At 40.3% G+C, this 15,937-nt stretch overlaps 1 protein-coding gene across 5 annotated transcripts in view; it reads left to right on the forward strand.

Moving 5' to 3' along the window:
• LOC140737973 (protein sel-1 homolog 3-like) overlaps positions 1 to 15,937 on the forward strand; it is a 113,479-nt gene that overhangs the window by 94,426 nt on the left and 3,116 nt on the right. For 4 of the 5 annotated variants that reach the window (XM_073064881.1, XM_073064880.1, XM_073064878.1 and 1 more), the window contains exon 24: positions 15,139 to 15,210. In XM_073064881.1, the coding sequence (XP_072920982.1) occupies positions 15,139 to 15,210 (72 nt within the window). The remainder of the gene's footprint in view (positions 1 to 15,138; positions 15,211 to 15,937) is intronic. The other variant, XM_073064879.1, reaches the window with a different exon arrangement.

Here is a 15,937-nt window from a genome sequence, read left to right on the forward strand (position 1 = left end):
CATTACCTCACAACTCCTGAACTCTTGATTTAGGCAATGTTTTCCCTGCAATGAGACATGAACACACCTTACCTTTACTTCCCGAGTCCAGAAGTAAATGAGGCATTTCAGGGGAACATTATGCATCAATTTTATTCCCATTTTTTTTGGTGTTGCAAGGAGTACACAAGAGATTATAAGTGTTGCTGCAGCCTTAGAAAGGGTAAGCAATGACTTTGCTGATGCCTTGGGGTAAGTATTAATGGTTGTCATGCATCAGATGTTTCTTCAAAATTATACAGCATTTGTTCTTCTCTTAGCAATTGGTGGTGGTGGGGGGGAGAACATGTGTTGATATAGGTAAGGAGTATTGTACTCATATATTTGAATAAGTGCTATCTCACTCGTTAACTCTTATCTACATATTTGAATGGAATTTTCCTTATCTCTGTAGTATAAAACAAGGCAATCATGAATAAGAGAAAATCTGCAGATGCTGGAAATCCAAGCAACACACACAAAATTTTGTGCCATCTTTCTTTTGTCTGTCCCTTCACTTGGTAAACCTCTATCACTGTCATTTCAATTTTCCTTTTTTTGTATCAACACTTAATAAAACAATCATGAAGCAACAAGTTTTGTGCCTCTTTCCTGACATCTGAAACAGCCTTGGATTAAAACATCAGAATCCTACACAAGGCTACTTGGACTATACCTCTCCCCATCCTGTCTCTTGTAAGGACGCCATAACTTTCTCCCAGTTCTTCTGCCTCCATAACGTCTGCTCTCAGGATGAGTCTTTTCGTTGCAGGACATCTGAAATGCCCTCTTTTTTGGTAAATGTGGCTTCCCTTCTGCTGTGGTTGACGGAGCCTCGTTTGCATTTTTGCTCTGAATCTCTAAATAAAATAAAATAAACCCATGTAATAATAGCAAACTTATTTACCAATACAATGTACCAATCCCAGGTCAGCCTCTTCCTAAGTCATTCCTAGAATGTACCAATTCCCTTCATTGCATTTATCTTACAGATATCAGTAAAGTAGGGGAATCTTGGCTTCCGTGCTGTAACCTCCACATTCCTCATTGCACCTAAGGTGTCTGCGTCCTGTGGAGAAGCCATTTTCAAACTGGTGCAAAGTCTCAAGAGCTGTATTTGAATGTGGTCCTGTTGGGGACCACATGTTCTGAATTAGTGTATGTTTCTGGGCTGTTATCCTAATTTTCTGATTATTATATGTGGCAGCTGGATGGGTGGTGGTGCTAAATAAACACAATGCCTTAGCAAATCGTAAGTGCATGCCATCCAATTTCTAGGCAATCATTTGTACATTTGATGCCATGTAATACAAAGCTTTCATCTTTATCAACTTCAAGGTTGTTCACTTTCAACTTTCTCTACTTTCAACACCAAATGTAGAGTTATTTATCCTTTCACCTACATTTTGCTTTCTTTCCTCAAATCAATTCTAACTTAAAATATTTTTCAAGTATAAAGCTCGGCATTAAAAAAACTTGGATAAGCTTGGTAACCTTTCGGGGAAACCTGCAAACATTTTTGATTACAGTAGAAAGCAGTGGAAATATTCATAAGGTCAGGCTGTAGCTCCAGAGAGAGCAATGCAGTGAGTTCAATTGTCATGAAAGATTATTAACCTAATGCACTAACTCTATTGTTTGATAACAATTCCAAGCATGCCTCAGGATTCTTGTGGTTAGCATATTACAAAAAATGCTGAAAGAACTCAATAGGTCAGGCGGCATCAATGGACAGGAATGAGCAATCGACGTTTCAGGCTGAGACCCCTCCCACTCCATTAGGAAAGGAAAGGGGAAGAAGCCAGAATGTAAAAGTTGGGGAGGTGAGGAGAAGGAGTACAAAAGCTGGCAGAGGATAGTTGATGCCAGGTGAGGATGTAGGTGGGTGGGTGGGGGAGGCAGATGAAGTGAGAAGCTGGGAGCTGATAGGTGGAAAAGATAAAGGGCTGAAGAAGAAGGAATCTGATAGGAGAGGAGAGTGGGCCGTGAGAGAAAGGGAAGGAGAAGGGGCATCAGAGGGAGGTGATAGGCAGGTGTGTAGAAGAGAAAGGATCAGAGAGGATCAGAATGGGGAATAACAAAGGAGAGAATCGTCATTGTCGTCTGAACCCTTAGTGCCTAGGTGGCACATGGGGCCTCAAAGGAGAGAAGGGGGAGGGGAAAATTACCAGAAGTTAGAGAATTCGAGATTCATGCCAGTAGTTTGGAGGCTACCCAGATGGAATATGAGGTGTTGCTCCTTCAACCTGAAAGTGGGTTTATTGTGGCAGTAGGTGAGGCCATAGACCTACCCGGTGGGATGGAGAGTGGAATTAAAATGGGTGGCCACCGGGCAATCTTCCCTGTTGCAGATGAGTAGAGGAGCCCGACAAAGCAACTCTATGTTGGCTCTCACTGATGTAGAGAAGGCTGCACCAGGAGTACCAAATACAATAGATGACCCCAAAAGACTCGGAGATAAAGTGTAGCTTCACATGGAAGGACCGTTTGCGGCCCTGAATGGTGGCGAGGGAGGAAGTTGAGGGGTAAGTGTAGCTTTTGTCATGCTTGTAGGAATAAATGGCTGGAGGGAGATCAGTAGAGAGAGGTGAATGGGCAAGGATGTCACACAGAGAGTGATCCCTGTGAAAAGTGGAGAGGTGTGGGGGGGGGGAGAGGAGAATATATATTTAGTGGTAGGATCCTATTGAAGCTGGTGTAGATTACAGAGAATGAGGCAATGGAGTGGCAGGGAAGGACAAAGGAGCTTGTGGGATGGTAGGTACAGCTAATGTTTTAATTGTAACAGCTTCAACATTACTTGAGAAAATCTCTTTCAATGCCATTACACGTAATTTGATAAATGCAACCACTAGAGGGCAATATTGCTCCTTTGCATGGTTAAGGTAAAGGAATGATTTGAGGCAGCAATCATCATATAATAGAATTCACCCTGCAGTTTGAGAAGGAGAAGCTAAAATCAGATGTATCAGTACTACAGTGGAATAAAGGAAATTCCAGAGGCATGATAGAGGAGCTGGACAAAGTTGACTGGAAGGAGACAGTAGCAGGATGATGGCAGAATAGGAATAGCAGGACTTTCTGGGAAAATTTGGAAGGTCAGGATAGATACATCTCAAAGATGAAGAACTATTCTAAAGGGAGAATGAGGCAACTGTAGCAGACAAGGGAAGTCAAAGACAGAACAAAAGCATATTATAGGACAAAAATGGTGGTAGTAGAGGGTTGCCTCTCTGACTGGAGGCCTGTGACTAGGTGTGCTGCAGGGATCAGTGCTGGGTCCTTTGTTGTTTGTCATTTATATCAATGATCTGGATGATAAATGTGGTTAACTGGATCAGCAAATTTGCGATGACACCAAGATTGGGGGTACAATGGACAGCGAGGAAGGCTATCATGGCTTGCAGAGGGATCTGCATCAATGGGAAAAATGGCAGATGGAATTTAATGCAGACAAGTGTGGGATTTTGCACTTCAGTTGGACTAGCCAGGGTAGGTCTTACACAGTGACTAGAAGGGCAGTTAGGGGTGTGGTTCAAAAAGGGTCAGGGAATACAGGTCTGTAATTCATTAAAAGTAGCGACACCTGTAGATCAGGGTCGTAAAGAAACTTCTAGCACATTGGCCTTCAAAAATAAATGTATTGAGTACAGGAGATGGGATGCTATGTTGAAGTTGTATAAGACTTTGCTGAGGCCTAATTAAGAGTATTGTGTGCAGTTTTGGTCACCTACTACAGGAAAGAAGGTTGAAAAGACAAAATTCACAAGGATGTTGCCGGGTGTGGAAGACCTGGAGGATTGAATAGGTTGGGACTGTATTCTTTAGAATGTAGAAGATTAAAAGGAGGTTTGATAGAGGTATACAAAATTATGAGGGGCATGGACAAGCTTTTTCCACTGAGGTTGGGTGGGAGAACAACCAGAGGTCATGGGTTAAAAGTGAAAGGTGAGAAGCTTAAAGGGAACATGAGAGGAATGAGAGTGTGGAATGAGCTGCCAGCACAAATGGTGCATGTGAGCTCAATTACAACGTTTAGGGAACGTTTGGATAGGTACATGGATGGGTAGAGACATAGAGGGCTCTGGTCTTGGTGTGTCGATGGAAGTAGGCACTTTAAATGGTTTCAGCACGTACTAGATGGGCCAAATGGCCTGTTTCTATGCTGTACTTCTCAATGATTCTATGACTCTAAATATTAGTGGGAAGATAGAGAGTTGGGCTGCTTTTTAAAAAGAAACTTAAGGCAACTAAAAAAGCCATAAAGAGAAAAGATAAATAATATAAAAGAGGAGACAAAAGATACACAAGGAGTGAAAAAGAGATGAGAGTGGATATTGAACTGCTTGAAAATGACACTGGAGAGGTAGTAAATGGGGGACAAAGAAATGGCAGAGGCTCTTAATAAGTATTTTGCATCAGTTCTTACTTCGAAAGACACAAGCAGAAAGCTAGAAATGCAAGAGTCTCAGGGGGCAGAAGTGAGTGTCATTGCTATTACCAAGGAAAAGGTGCTTGGGAAATTGAAGGTCTGAAGATAAATGAGTCATCTGGACCAAATAGTGTACACACCAGAATTCTGAAAGAGTTGGCTGAAGAGATTGTGAAGGCATTAGTAATGACCTTTCAAGAGTCACTAGATTCTGGAATAATTCCTGAGGACTGGAAAATTGCAAATGTTGCTCCACTCTTTAAGAAAGAAGGCAGGGAGAAGAAAGGAAATTATAGGCCAGTTATCCTGACGTGAGTAGCTGGAAAAATGTTGGAGTCCTTTATTAAGGATGAGTTTTTGGGGTACTTAGAGGCATATGATAAAATAGACTAAAGACAGCATGGATTTCTAAAGAGGAAATCTTGCCTGACAAATCTGCTGAGGAAATAACAGTCGGGATAGACAAAGGAGAGTGGGTGGTTGTTGTTTATTTGGATTTTCAAAAGGCCTTTAACAAGATGCCACACAAAGCTGCTGAATAAGATAAGAGCCCATGGTATCACAGGAAATGTATTAGAATGGATAGAAGATTGGCAGGAGGTAAAGAGTGGGATTAAAGGGGGCCCTTCTGGTTGGCTGCCGGTGACTAGTAGTGTGCTGCAGGGGTCAGTGTTGGGACCACTTCTTTTCATGTTGTATGTCAGTGATTTGGATAAAGGAATTGACGGCTTTGTGACCAAGTTTGCAGACGAAACGAAGATTAGTAAAAGGACAGGTAGTGTTGAGGAAGCAGGGAGTCTGCAGAAGAACTTAGACAGACTGGGGGAATGGGCAACGAAGTGACAGATGGAATATAGTGTAAGCAAGTGCATGGTCATGCACTTTGGCAGAAGGAATAAAGGTGTGGACTACTTTGTAAATGGGGAGAAAATTTAAAAATCAGAGGTGCAGAGGGACTTGGGAGTCTTCCTGCACGATTCCCTAAAGGTTAACTTGCAGGTTGAGCTGGTGGTAAGTGAGGCAAATGTGTTGTTAACATTCATTTCGAGAGGACTAGAATACAAAAGCATGGATGTACTGCTGAAGCTTTATAAAGCATTGATCAGACCACACGGAATATTGTTAACAGTTTTGGGCCTCTTGTATCAGAAAGGATGTTGGAGAGGGTCCAGAGGAGGTTCATGAGAATGATCCCAGGAATGAAAGAGTTCACATGTGAAGAACATTTGATGGCTCTGTATTCGCTGGAGTTTCGAAGAAGTGGGTTGGGGCGGGGTGGGGAATCTCAGTGAAAATAGTTTGAATGTTGAAAGGTCTGGACAGAGTGGATGTGAGGAGGATGTTTCTTATAGTGGGGAGTTCAGAACAGAGGGTACAGCCTCAGGATTGAGGGACATCCGTTTAGAATAGAGGTGAGAAAAAAATTCTCCAGCAAATGGGTAGTGAATCTGTGGAATTCTTTGCCACAAATGGCTGTGCAGGCCAAATCAGTAGGTATATTTAAGGTGGAGGTTGATAGGTTCTTGATTAATCAGGGAATCAAATGTTACGGGAAGAAGGCAGGAGAATGGGGCAGAGAGGGATAATAAATCAACTATGATGGAATGATGGGGCAGCCTCAATGGGCCGAATGGCCTAATCCTTCTCATTGGTATGGTCTTTGCACTCTCCACCATCTTTAACAATTAAGAATTAGTTTTCCCTATGCTTTTACTTTAATGAATGATAAATGCATTAACCCAGCAGGGGATTCTAATCATTATAGATATTTCAGGTAATAATGCTGAAATTTCAATGAAGTACTAAATTAATGTAGTATATTAATCTACCTAATTAACAATTGTACTGCAAGTGCCCTCCCTACATTCCTCTCTCTCCCTCCAGCTCCAATTACTACAACAAAGAAACACATTCATTCTGCATTGTTGGCAGATTGCTAAATACAAAGCAATACATGCATTGGTGAGAACTGCCTGGGATCTTATTACTGCCAGAACACACCTTAAATTGAATTCCAATCTGAATGAAGAGAAATCTCAAAATAAGAGGAGAGGGTATGATTGAAAGTGTGGAATGAAAAGTGAGAGAGATACTTGTACTTATTCAATAAAAACTATATTAACTATATAACTTTTGTGTGGATGCAGTTGTCCCGGTTAGAACTGTTCGCTGCTATCCCAATAATAAGCCCTGGATCACTAGTCACATCAAAGGCCTCCTAAACCAGAAGAAGAGGGCCTTTAAAGATGGTGATCGGTTGGAGCTTAAAAGAGTTCAGAAGGAACTCAGAATACAGATAAGGAGGGCAAAGGAGCAGTATAGGAGGAAGCTAGAACAAAAGCTGCAGAAAAAAAGCATGAAGGAGGTGTGGGATGGGATGAAGATCATCACCGGATGCGGTACAAAGCGGGGTGCGAACATAAGTGGAGATGTGGAGAAAGCGAACCAGCTGAACAACTTATTCAACAGGTTCGACAGCTCAATCTCATCCTCACCGCAGGAATCCACACCAGGCTTACTTCCCTCACAGGAAAATAGCCACTCACAGGAGACCTTGCCCACGCCCAGGATTACGGCTGCACAGGTGGAAGGTCAACTGAGGAAGATCTGTACCAGCAAGGCGGCTGGACCGGATGGAGTTTCCCCACGATTACTGAGGGCCAGTGCGACTGAGCTGGGAGAACCACTACAGCGCATCTTCAACATGAGCCTGGAGCAGAGAAGAGTACCCAGACAGTGGAAAACATCCTGTATTGTCCCAGTACCGAAGAAACCACAACCAAAGGAGTTGAATGACTTCAGACCTGTTGCCTTGACGTCGCACGTGATGAAGACCATGGAGCGGCTGATAATACAGAATCTGAGGCCACAAACCAGGCACGCCCAGGATCCTCTTCAGTTTGCGTATAAGGAGAAGGTGGGAGTGGAGGATGCTATCACGTATTTGCTGCACAAATCACTCTCTCACCGAGAGGGGGTCAGTTGTGCTGTGAGGATTACATTCCTTGACTTCTCTAGTGCCTTTAACACCATCCAGCCCAAGATCTTAAGGCACAAACTAACGGAGATGGGAGTAGACTCTCACATGGTGGATTGGATAGTGGACTACTTGACAGATAGACCTCAGTATGTGCGGTTGGGAGACTGTAGGTCTGACACGGTGGTCAGCAGCACGGGCGCCGCAGGGAACCGTACTCTCTCTGGTCCTGTTCACCCTGTACACATCAGACTTCCAATATAACTCGGAGTCCTGCCATGTGCAGAAGTTCGCTGATGACACGGCCATAGTGGGGTGTGTCAGGAATGGACAGGAGGAGGAGTATAGGAAACTGATACAGGACTTTGTGATATGGTGCAACTCAAACTACCTGCGTCTCAATATCACCAAGACCAAGGAGATGGTGGTGGACTTTAGGAGATCTAGGCCTCATATGGAGCCAGTGATCATTAATGGAGAATGTGTGGAGCAGGTTAAGACCTACAAGTATCTGGGAGTACAGTTAGACGAGAAGCTAGACTGGACTGCCAACACAGATGCCTTGTGCAGGAAGGCACAGAGGCGACTGTACTTCCTAAGAAGGTTGGCGTCATTCAATGTCCGTGGTGAGATGCTGAAGATGTTCTATAGGTCAGTTGTGGAGAGCGCCCTCTTCTTTGTGGTGGCGTGTTGGGGAGGAAGCATTAAGAAGAGGGACGCCTCACGTCTTAATAAGCTGGTAAGGAAGGCGGGCTCTGTCGTGGGCAAAGTACTGGAGAGTTTAACATCGGTAGCTGAGCGAAGGGCGCTGAGTAGGCTACGGTCAATTATGGATAACTCTGAACATCCTCTACATAGCACCATCCAGAGACAGAGAAGCAGTTTCAGCGACAGGTTACTATCGATGCAATGCTCCTCAGACAGGATGAAGAGGTCAATACTCCCCAATGCCATTAGGCTTTACAATTCTACCGCCAGGACTTAAGAACTTTTTAAAAGCTATTATTAATGCTTTTGAGATAGTGATTTAGATGCATATCATTTTTTTTTTACTGAGTTAAGTATTGTATGTAATTAGTTTTGCTACAAGTGTATGGGACATTGGAAAAAAAGTTGGAATTTCCCCATGGGGATGAATAAAGTATCTATCTATCTATCTATCTATCTAAAAATAGTTAGTAATTATTTAGGAGCAAGAGACAGGAAGATGGCGATTGCTTAGTCGCTTCAAACCTTTGCTCCGTTATTCTTCCTACCTTTGCACTATGTGTCTCCCTTCTTAAACCTTAGTTAGGTATTTTATTAGTTCTCTTCTACCTGCCTGCGAACACATCTATCTTATAATGGCTACCAAAAGTACTAAAACCGGGAAAAGGAAACTTCCACGGCTTTGCCGGCTGACATTCTCGCTGTTCTGGAACAACATCGACAAGATACTTTAATGGATTTTAGAACTGAATTTAGAACTTCTTTCAACCAGCTGAATGCCAAACTGGATCAGATTAACGCTAGAATGGATGATCATGATGAACATTTATCTCGCATTGATGTAACTTCTGAAGATTTAAAATGCCGTGTTCAATATCTTGAAACTCTCTGCTCCAACCTAGAGGAGAAGAATAGTAAACTTTTTTCCAAAATGGTGGATCTTGAAAATCGGAGCAGACGTTGCAATCTACGAATTCTTGGTTTGCCAGAGGCCACCGAAAAGGGCTCTCCCATTGAATTTCTTTCCAAGTTTCTCTGTGAGATTTTCGGGAAAGAATTTTTTCCGACTCCACCTGAGCTTGAAAGGGCACACAGGATCTATGTTCCTCGAGCAATTCTGGGTTCCCGTCCACGGCCGATTATTTTATGCTTTCATCAATACCAGGTGAAAAACCGTTTGATGATGGAGGCACGCCACAGAGGTACTTTTGCCTTTCAAAATACGGTCATTCGTTTTGTGGAGGATTTTGCCCCCCAGGTTCTGAAGATGCGCGCTGAGTTTAAAGGTGTAATGAAAGTGCTTTTTGATCACGGATTCAGACCCTTTCTTCGAAACCCAGCCCATCTCCGAATTACGCTTACTAATGGAGATTATAAGTGGTTTAAATCAGTGAAGGAGGCTGAGGCGTTTGTTGGAAGTCTCCCAGCCACCTCGTCTTCTTCGGAACCGGCCTGACCTTCTAAAATGGTTGATAAGTACTTCTCGAAGTAAAACTACCTTTTCAGTCATTATCTATTGAAACTCTAAGGGCTGTAGTCAATCTCTCCCTGGACTTGGTGCATTTTTTCTAAATAGATAATTTAAGTTTAATGTTTCCCTGCGAACTTTTAGATTTTACCTGTGTAATCTATTTTATTTTTGTATAACCTTATCTATAGAGAACTACAATTGTCTTTAACTTGTTTTGGAGGTTTGGAGTTTTTATTGAAGGCCTCCCTGTTGGTTGATTCATAGTTTAAGTTTTGCTTTTTTTTTCTGCAAATGGTTGATAAGGTCTCTCTTTGAATTTTATAATTTCCCCCTTTTCTCCCTCCTTTTTTTTTCTTTTAATCTTTTATAATTTTTCGCGGGTAGGTTAGTTTTAGTTTTCTTCTGATTTTCTTTGTATTAAGTTTTATACTTCTGTTGAAGTTGTTCCTATTTATAACTCTGTTTTCTAGTGCATAAATTAGTTACTATTTGCTATATTATTTATACGGAACTTTTGTTAACCACACAGAACTGGAAGTCATACTTGGGTTAATTTTTTTGGTAGAGCTAGCTGCTTTTTTAGGTAGCTGTCTAATTTGGGTTGCGAAGGGGGGTGGATTCTCCAGTTCCAACACTACTCACTGTTTCTTTTGTTTTCCTTTGTTATTCAGGACACGTCTCTGTTTTGATTCTACGGATCTATGTTTACATTTTTGCTCCCAGACTGTTATTGTACTGCTTGATTTTTTATATGCCTGCTACCTTCTATGCACTAACAATTGATAATGGTTAATTCACTTAAATTTGTGAGCTGGAATGTAAAGGGACTGAATCATCCTGTTAAAAGAAGGAAGGTCTTCTCCCATATTAAACAACTCAAAGCTGACATTGCTTTCCTTCAAGAAACTCATATTCGTAGTTTTGATAATTCTCGGCTTCTGTCAAAGTGGGCGGGTCAGCATTTTCATTCATCCTTTGCTGCCAAAGCTAGGGGGGTCTCCATCCTTATTAATTCAAATATTCCTTTTGAACTTCATATTAAGATATCTGATACAAATGGCCGTTTTATTATTGTTTCTGGTAAATTATACAATACTGAAGTTGTACTAGCAAACCTGTATGCTCCCAATTTTGATGATGTTAATTTTTTTGAACGTTTTTTCTCCTCGCTACCAGATTTAAACTCATACTCTCTTATATTGGGTGGCGATTTCAATTGTTGGTTAGATCCTAATTTGGATCGATCGTCCTCTGTTACTAGACTACTTACTAAATCTGCCTTAGATATTCACTCTTTTTTCTCTAATTATGGTATCACTGATATATGGTGTTTCCTTCATCCCACTGAGAGAGACTTTTTTTTCACATGCTCACCATACCTTTACTAGAATTGACTACTTTTTACTCGATAATCAACTTATTCCATCTGTCTATTCTTGTGACTATCAGAGTATACTGATCTCTGACCATGCCCCAATTACTTTGTCCTTAAATTTTCCTGGTCTCCCTCAGAGGAATAAACACTGGCGTTTTGACTCGACTTTATTATCGGATGATGATTTTCTAAAATATATTAAGGATCAGATAACCTTTTATTTTAACACCAATACATCATCTGAAATGTCATCCCAGATTGTCTGGGATGCCATGAAAGCATATTTGAGGGGTCAAATAATCTCCTATACAGCAAATCTTAATAGAAAGTCCTGTGCAGATTGATTAGACCTCATTAATCAGATTAAAGAATTGGATCAACTATATGCTCAAACTAAGAATCCTGAATTATACAAGAAGCGTGTAGAACTTCAAACTAAATTTAATCTTCTGTCTACTCAACCTGTCGAACGCCAACTTCTTGAAAGTAAGAGTCGCTTCTATATTCATGGTGACAAATCTGGTAAATTTCTAGCCAATCAGCTGAGACGTTCCAAAGCCAAACAACATATTACAAAGATCCGGAAGGAGAATGGAGACTTTACATCGGATCACTTAGAAATCAATGACGCATTTAAAAATTTCTATTCTCGACTTTATTCCTCTGAATCTTTGAATGACAATATCTCTGTTGATCACTTTTTAAATAATCTGAATATTCCTTCACTTTCGTCTGATTTTAAAGCCAAACTTAATGCGCCTATTTCATCAGAAGAAATATCTTTTGCAATTTCTGCATTGTCTTCAGGGAAATCTCCTGGACCTGATGGGTTCCCCGTAGAATTTTATAAATCATTCTCTTCACTTCTTTCCCCTCAGTTATTCTCAGTATTATCTGACTCGTTTAATTACGGTAAATTGCCACTCTCTTTTAATGAGGCATCTATTATTCTTTTATTAAAAAAGGGTAAAGACCCAACAGAGTGTTCCTCGTATAGGCCGATTTCTTTGCTCAATGTTGATGTTAAAATCTTGGCCAAAGTTTTGGCTTATAGATTAGAAACTGTTATCCCCTCTATTATTTCTGATGATCAAACTGGTTTTATTAAAAATCGTCTTCCTTTTTTCAACATTCGGCTTTTATTTAACATTTTATATTCACCTTCAACTGGGATTCCTGAATGTGTTGTTTCCCTCGATGTGGAGAAAGCATTTGATCGTATAGAGTGGAACTACCTTTTTGCAGTTTTAGAAAAATTTGACCTCGGTCAAAGTTTTATCTCTTGGATCAAATTGCTGTATTTGTGTCCTACTGCCTCTGTTTTGACTAATTTTCAGAAATCCCAGTTATTTAACCTCAAACGTGGCACCCGCCAGGGATGCCCTTTAAGTCCCTTTCTCTTTGATTTGGCTATAGAACCTTTGGCGATAGCATTTCGAAATTGTCCTGAATTGACCGGGATTTGGAGAGGGGGTGTTGAGCATAGAGTTTCTCTTTATGCTGATGACTTATAACTTTTTCTTTCAAATCCGTCTACATCCTTACCTCCAATGTTTTCACTTCTTGATCAGTTTAGCCAGTTCTCTGGCTATAAACTTAATTTACATAAGAGTGAACTTTTCCCAATTAATAAAGAAGCACAAGAATTAACATTTCGTGATCTCTCTTTTAAATTAGTTCATAATCAATTTACTTATCTTGGGATTACAGTAATTATTTAGGAGCACCGAATGATTTTTATTCCCTGGTGAAACTTACGGTAATTCTTTGGAATGTGTAATGTATAATGATAAAGATGACTTAATATCTGTAAGTTTCTGATTTCCTGCGGTCCTGTGAGTTAAAATGTTTGTTTGATGTTAAAAGAAGAAAGATTTCACAGCCTGGACTGATAAAGCCTCTTTTAAAATTTCTGACTTAATTCAACTAAGATACCGAAAATGAAAAAGAAACCTGCATTATACATGCTACATACACAGCTCAAGGTGTTCCAGAGAGCTTTATGACTAGTGAAGTACTTTTGAGATAAGGTCACTGTTATGTGAAAGGTTGGATTCAATGTCCTATGAATTGCGGAATGTGGTTAAATAATTGTTTACATTGATGTTAGTTGAGAAGGTCACAACAATGAGGGGATTTTCATCTCTGAGAGGACAGGTGGGTTCTTGATTTAATTTAACATCTGAAAGAGGCAATTCAAAAATACTAAATTAGAATATCAGTCTCATGTTTAAATGCCTGGAACAGGACATTAATGAATTGTAAGTAAAGAACCATTGTCAATGATCCATTAAAAAGTTATTATTTAATAGTGATTATGGTCAAATTCAGGTTTTAGTTTGGGGGGTGGAACTTAAAACAATATATTCTAGTTTTGTTTGGGTTGAAATAGTACTAATGACAGCAATTTGGTCAAAAATGTTACAGATAAACAAGATGCTTTAAAACTAATTTAGCTCAATACAAAATCTGTGCATACTCTTCAGAGTTCTAGTTAGTAAATAAACCAAGTTTAGTGAAAAAGATAAGTGGTAATGTAAAACTAAATTATAAATAATAGGGAATCAGGAAAATACAAGTACAGTAACAGCAAAGAGGGATAAAAAAACAGATGTGGAAATGAAAGGAAAGGGAAACATACATAAATTATAAATATTAACACAAAAATGTTTGTAATCATAATATTCAAAAGAAAAATGGTAGTTAAGGATTATTAAAATAGAAGCAAATATGGTAAGAAAATACAGATGTTGTATATTTATATTGTGTTTGCCCAGTCAAGGAGGAAATTGGTATACACAATGATTTAAGAAAATGAAAAGTGAGTCTAGCAATGGAGCTTCTAACATTTACATAGACAAGAAAACTGTATTAGGGGCAATACTGGCCCTGAAATCAGAGACCATCACTTCCTCCCCTCTGTTCAAATCTCCACCCCTTATTTTTTCACATGTGAATCCATCAGTGTCCTCTGCGATATCCAGTGCTGCTTCCTCTAAATTGCTGAGAGCCGACACAGATTTGGGGATCACCTTTGCTCCGTCCACCACAATGGCCAGGATTCCCCTGACCCCAGCCATTTTAATTCCACTTTCCATTCCCACGCTGTCATGTCAGCCCGTGGCCTCCTCCACTGCCACTTCAAGGCTAGGTGCAGATTGGAGGCAACATCTCATATTTTGTCCTGATAGTCTCAAACCTTAAGGCATCAGCAATGATTTCTCTGACTTCGGAAACTGCTCCCATCCTTCCCCATCACCTCCTTTGTATTCCCTTCTTCTCTTTCCTCTCTCCCACCCTAACAACTGGCCTGTCACCTTTACCCCCTTTCCCTTTATTCCCTGGTCTACTGTGCTCTCCTATCAGATTCCTCCTTCAGCCTCTTGCCTCTTCTGCCTATCACCTCCCACGTTTCCTTTTTCTACCCACTCCCCACCTCCTGCCTCCTACCTGTCACCAATCACCAACCCGTTCCCCCTCCCCTACCCTACCCTTTTATTCTGGCGTTTGCCCTCTTTCTTTCTAGTCCTGAAGATGGGTTCCAGCCCAAAACATTGACTGTTTATTTTCTTCTATAAATGCTACCTGACCTGTTGAGTTTCTCTAATATTCTGTGTGTGTTACTCTAGATTTCTAGCATCTGCAGAGTCTTGTATCTCCTTGGTGGGTTTTACTGTCAATTGGGAAATGGCAGATGCTTTTGGCATAATCTGAATGCCCTTGATTTATTACCTTACATAGAAACTTGCAAATATTATGTCATTATTTATGAAATATAAGAGGATGAATCCAATAAATTGTGCAGCTATTAGCCTTTATGTCTGTTGTGGAGAAGTTATGGAATGTGTAATTAAGAACAAAATTACTATTCATTCTATTTACTCAATCTTTATTTGGTCTCACCAGTGTCTGGGAGACTACCTTGTTCACAATGAATACAGTAAACTTAAATACTTAAATGAGACACAAAAGCAAATTACTATGTTGCCTGGAGGGGGACTTTAGAAAACTAGACATTGTGAAAATAGGTAGTTAAGGAACAGGTGTGCGTAGAAGCGTAATGTACAATAAATGCTTCCTATTTTAACCGATTAAAAAGGTAAATGGTCATATCTGTGACAGTTTATACAGACTGTGTTGTTTTCCTGTATTTTTAGCAGCAACCTCCACTACAAGAGCAAATGAACATCCTCCAGATTTGAACTCTCCTATAGAAAATATTCAGACAGGTGAGGCAATGACTGAAGAAACATCATGACAGTAAATTGTGATGGTGTCTCCAGAACTGAATAAGGCAAGGCCTGTGTAGAAATTGCATCACAAGCTGTTTGATCACTAAGTGGAAGTTAATTTCAGCTGATTAGAGAAAGCCAACATGGATATATCATAGATAGAACACGAGTAGCAAATCTTGTGCTTTAAACAGGTAAATAAAGTAGTAACCCGGAAATTCTGTGGGTTTCGTTTGTGCAGACTTTCAAAGCTATGTAATCATGTTTCGTTACATTAGCTTTTGACTGAAAGTACAGCTTGTGGAATTGAAGGCACATTACCGACTTAGTTAGGAGGTAAAAGGGTTGTAATAATAGACATGTAATCACTTCTGGTAGATCTCATTTACTGTATTACATGGCATACATAATCCAATATGTTTTACATTTAAGTATGGCAGTAGCGTAGCGGTTAGTGCATCACTTTACAGTGCCAGCTATAAGGTCAGGGTTTGATTCCCATCACAGTCTGTAAAGTTAGTACATTTCTTCCATGACTGGGTTGGTTTCCTCCCCCACGTTCCAAAGATGTACAGGTTAAGGTTAGTGAGTTGTGGGCATGCTATGTTGGTGCTGGAAGCATGGTGACACTTGTGGGCTGCCCAGCACAATCCTCCCTGATTTGATTTGAAACAAATGACACATTTTACTGTATGAGAAGCAAAGTTAATTTAAATCTTCAGAG

The sequence above is a fragment of the Hemitrygon akajei genome, chromosome 13 (genome assembly GCF_048418815.1).
Source record: "Hemitrygon akajei chromosome 13, sHemAka1.3, whole genome shotgun sequence".
NCBI lineage: Eukaryota > Metazoa > Chordata > Chondrichthyes > Myliobatiformes > Dasyatidae > Hemitrygon > Hemitrygon akajei.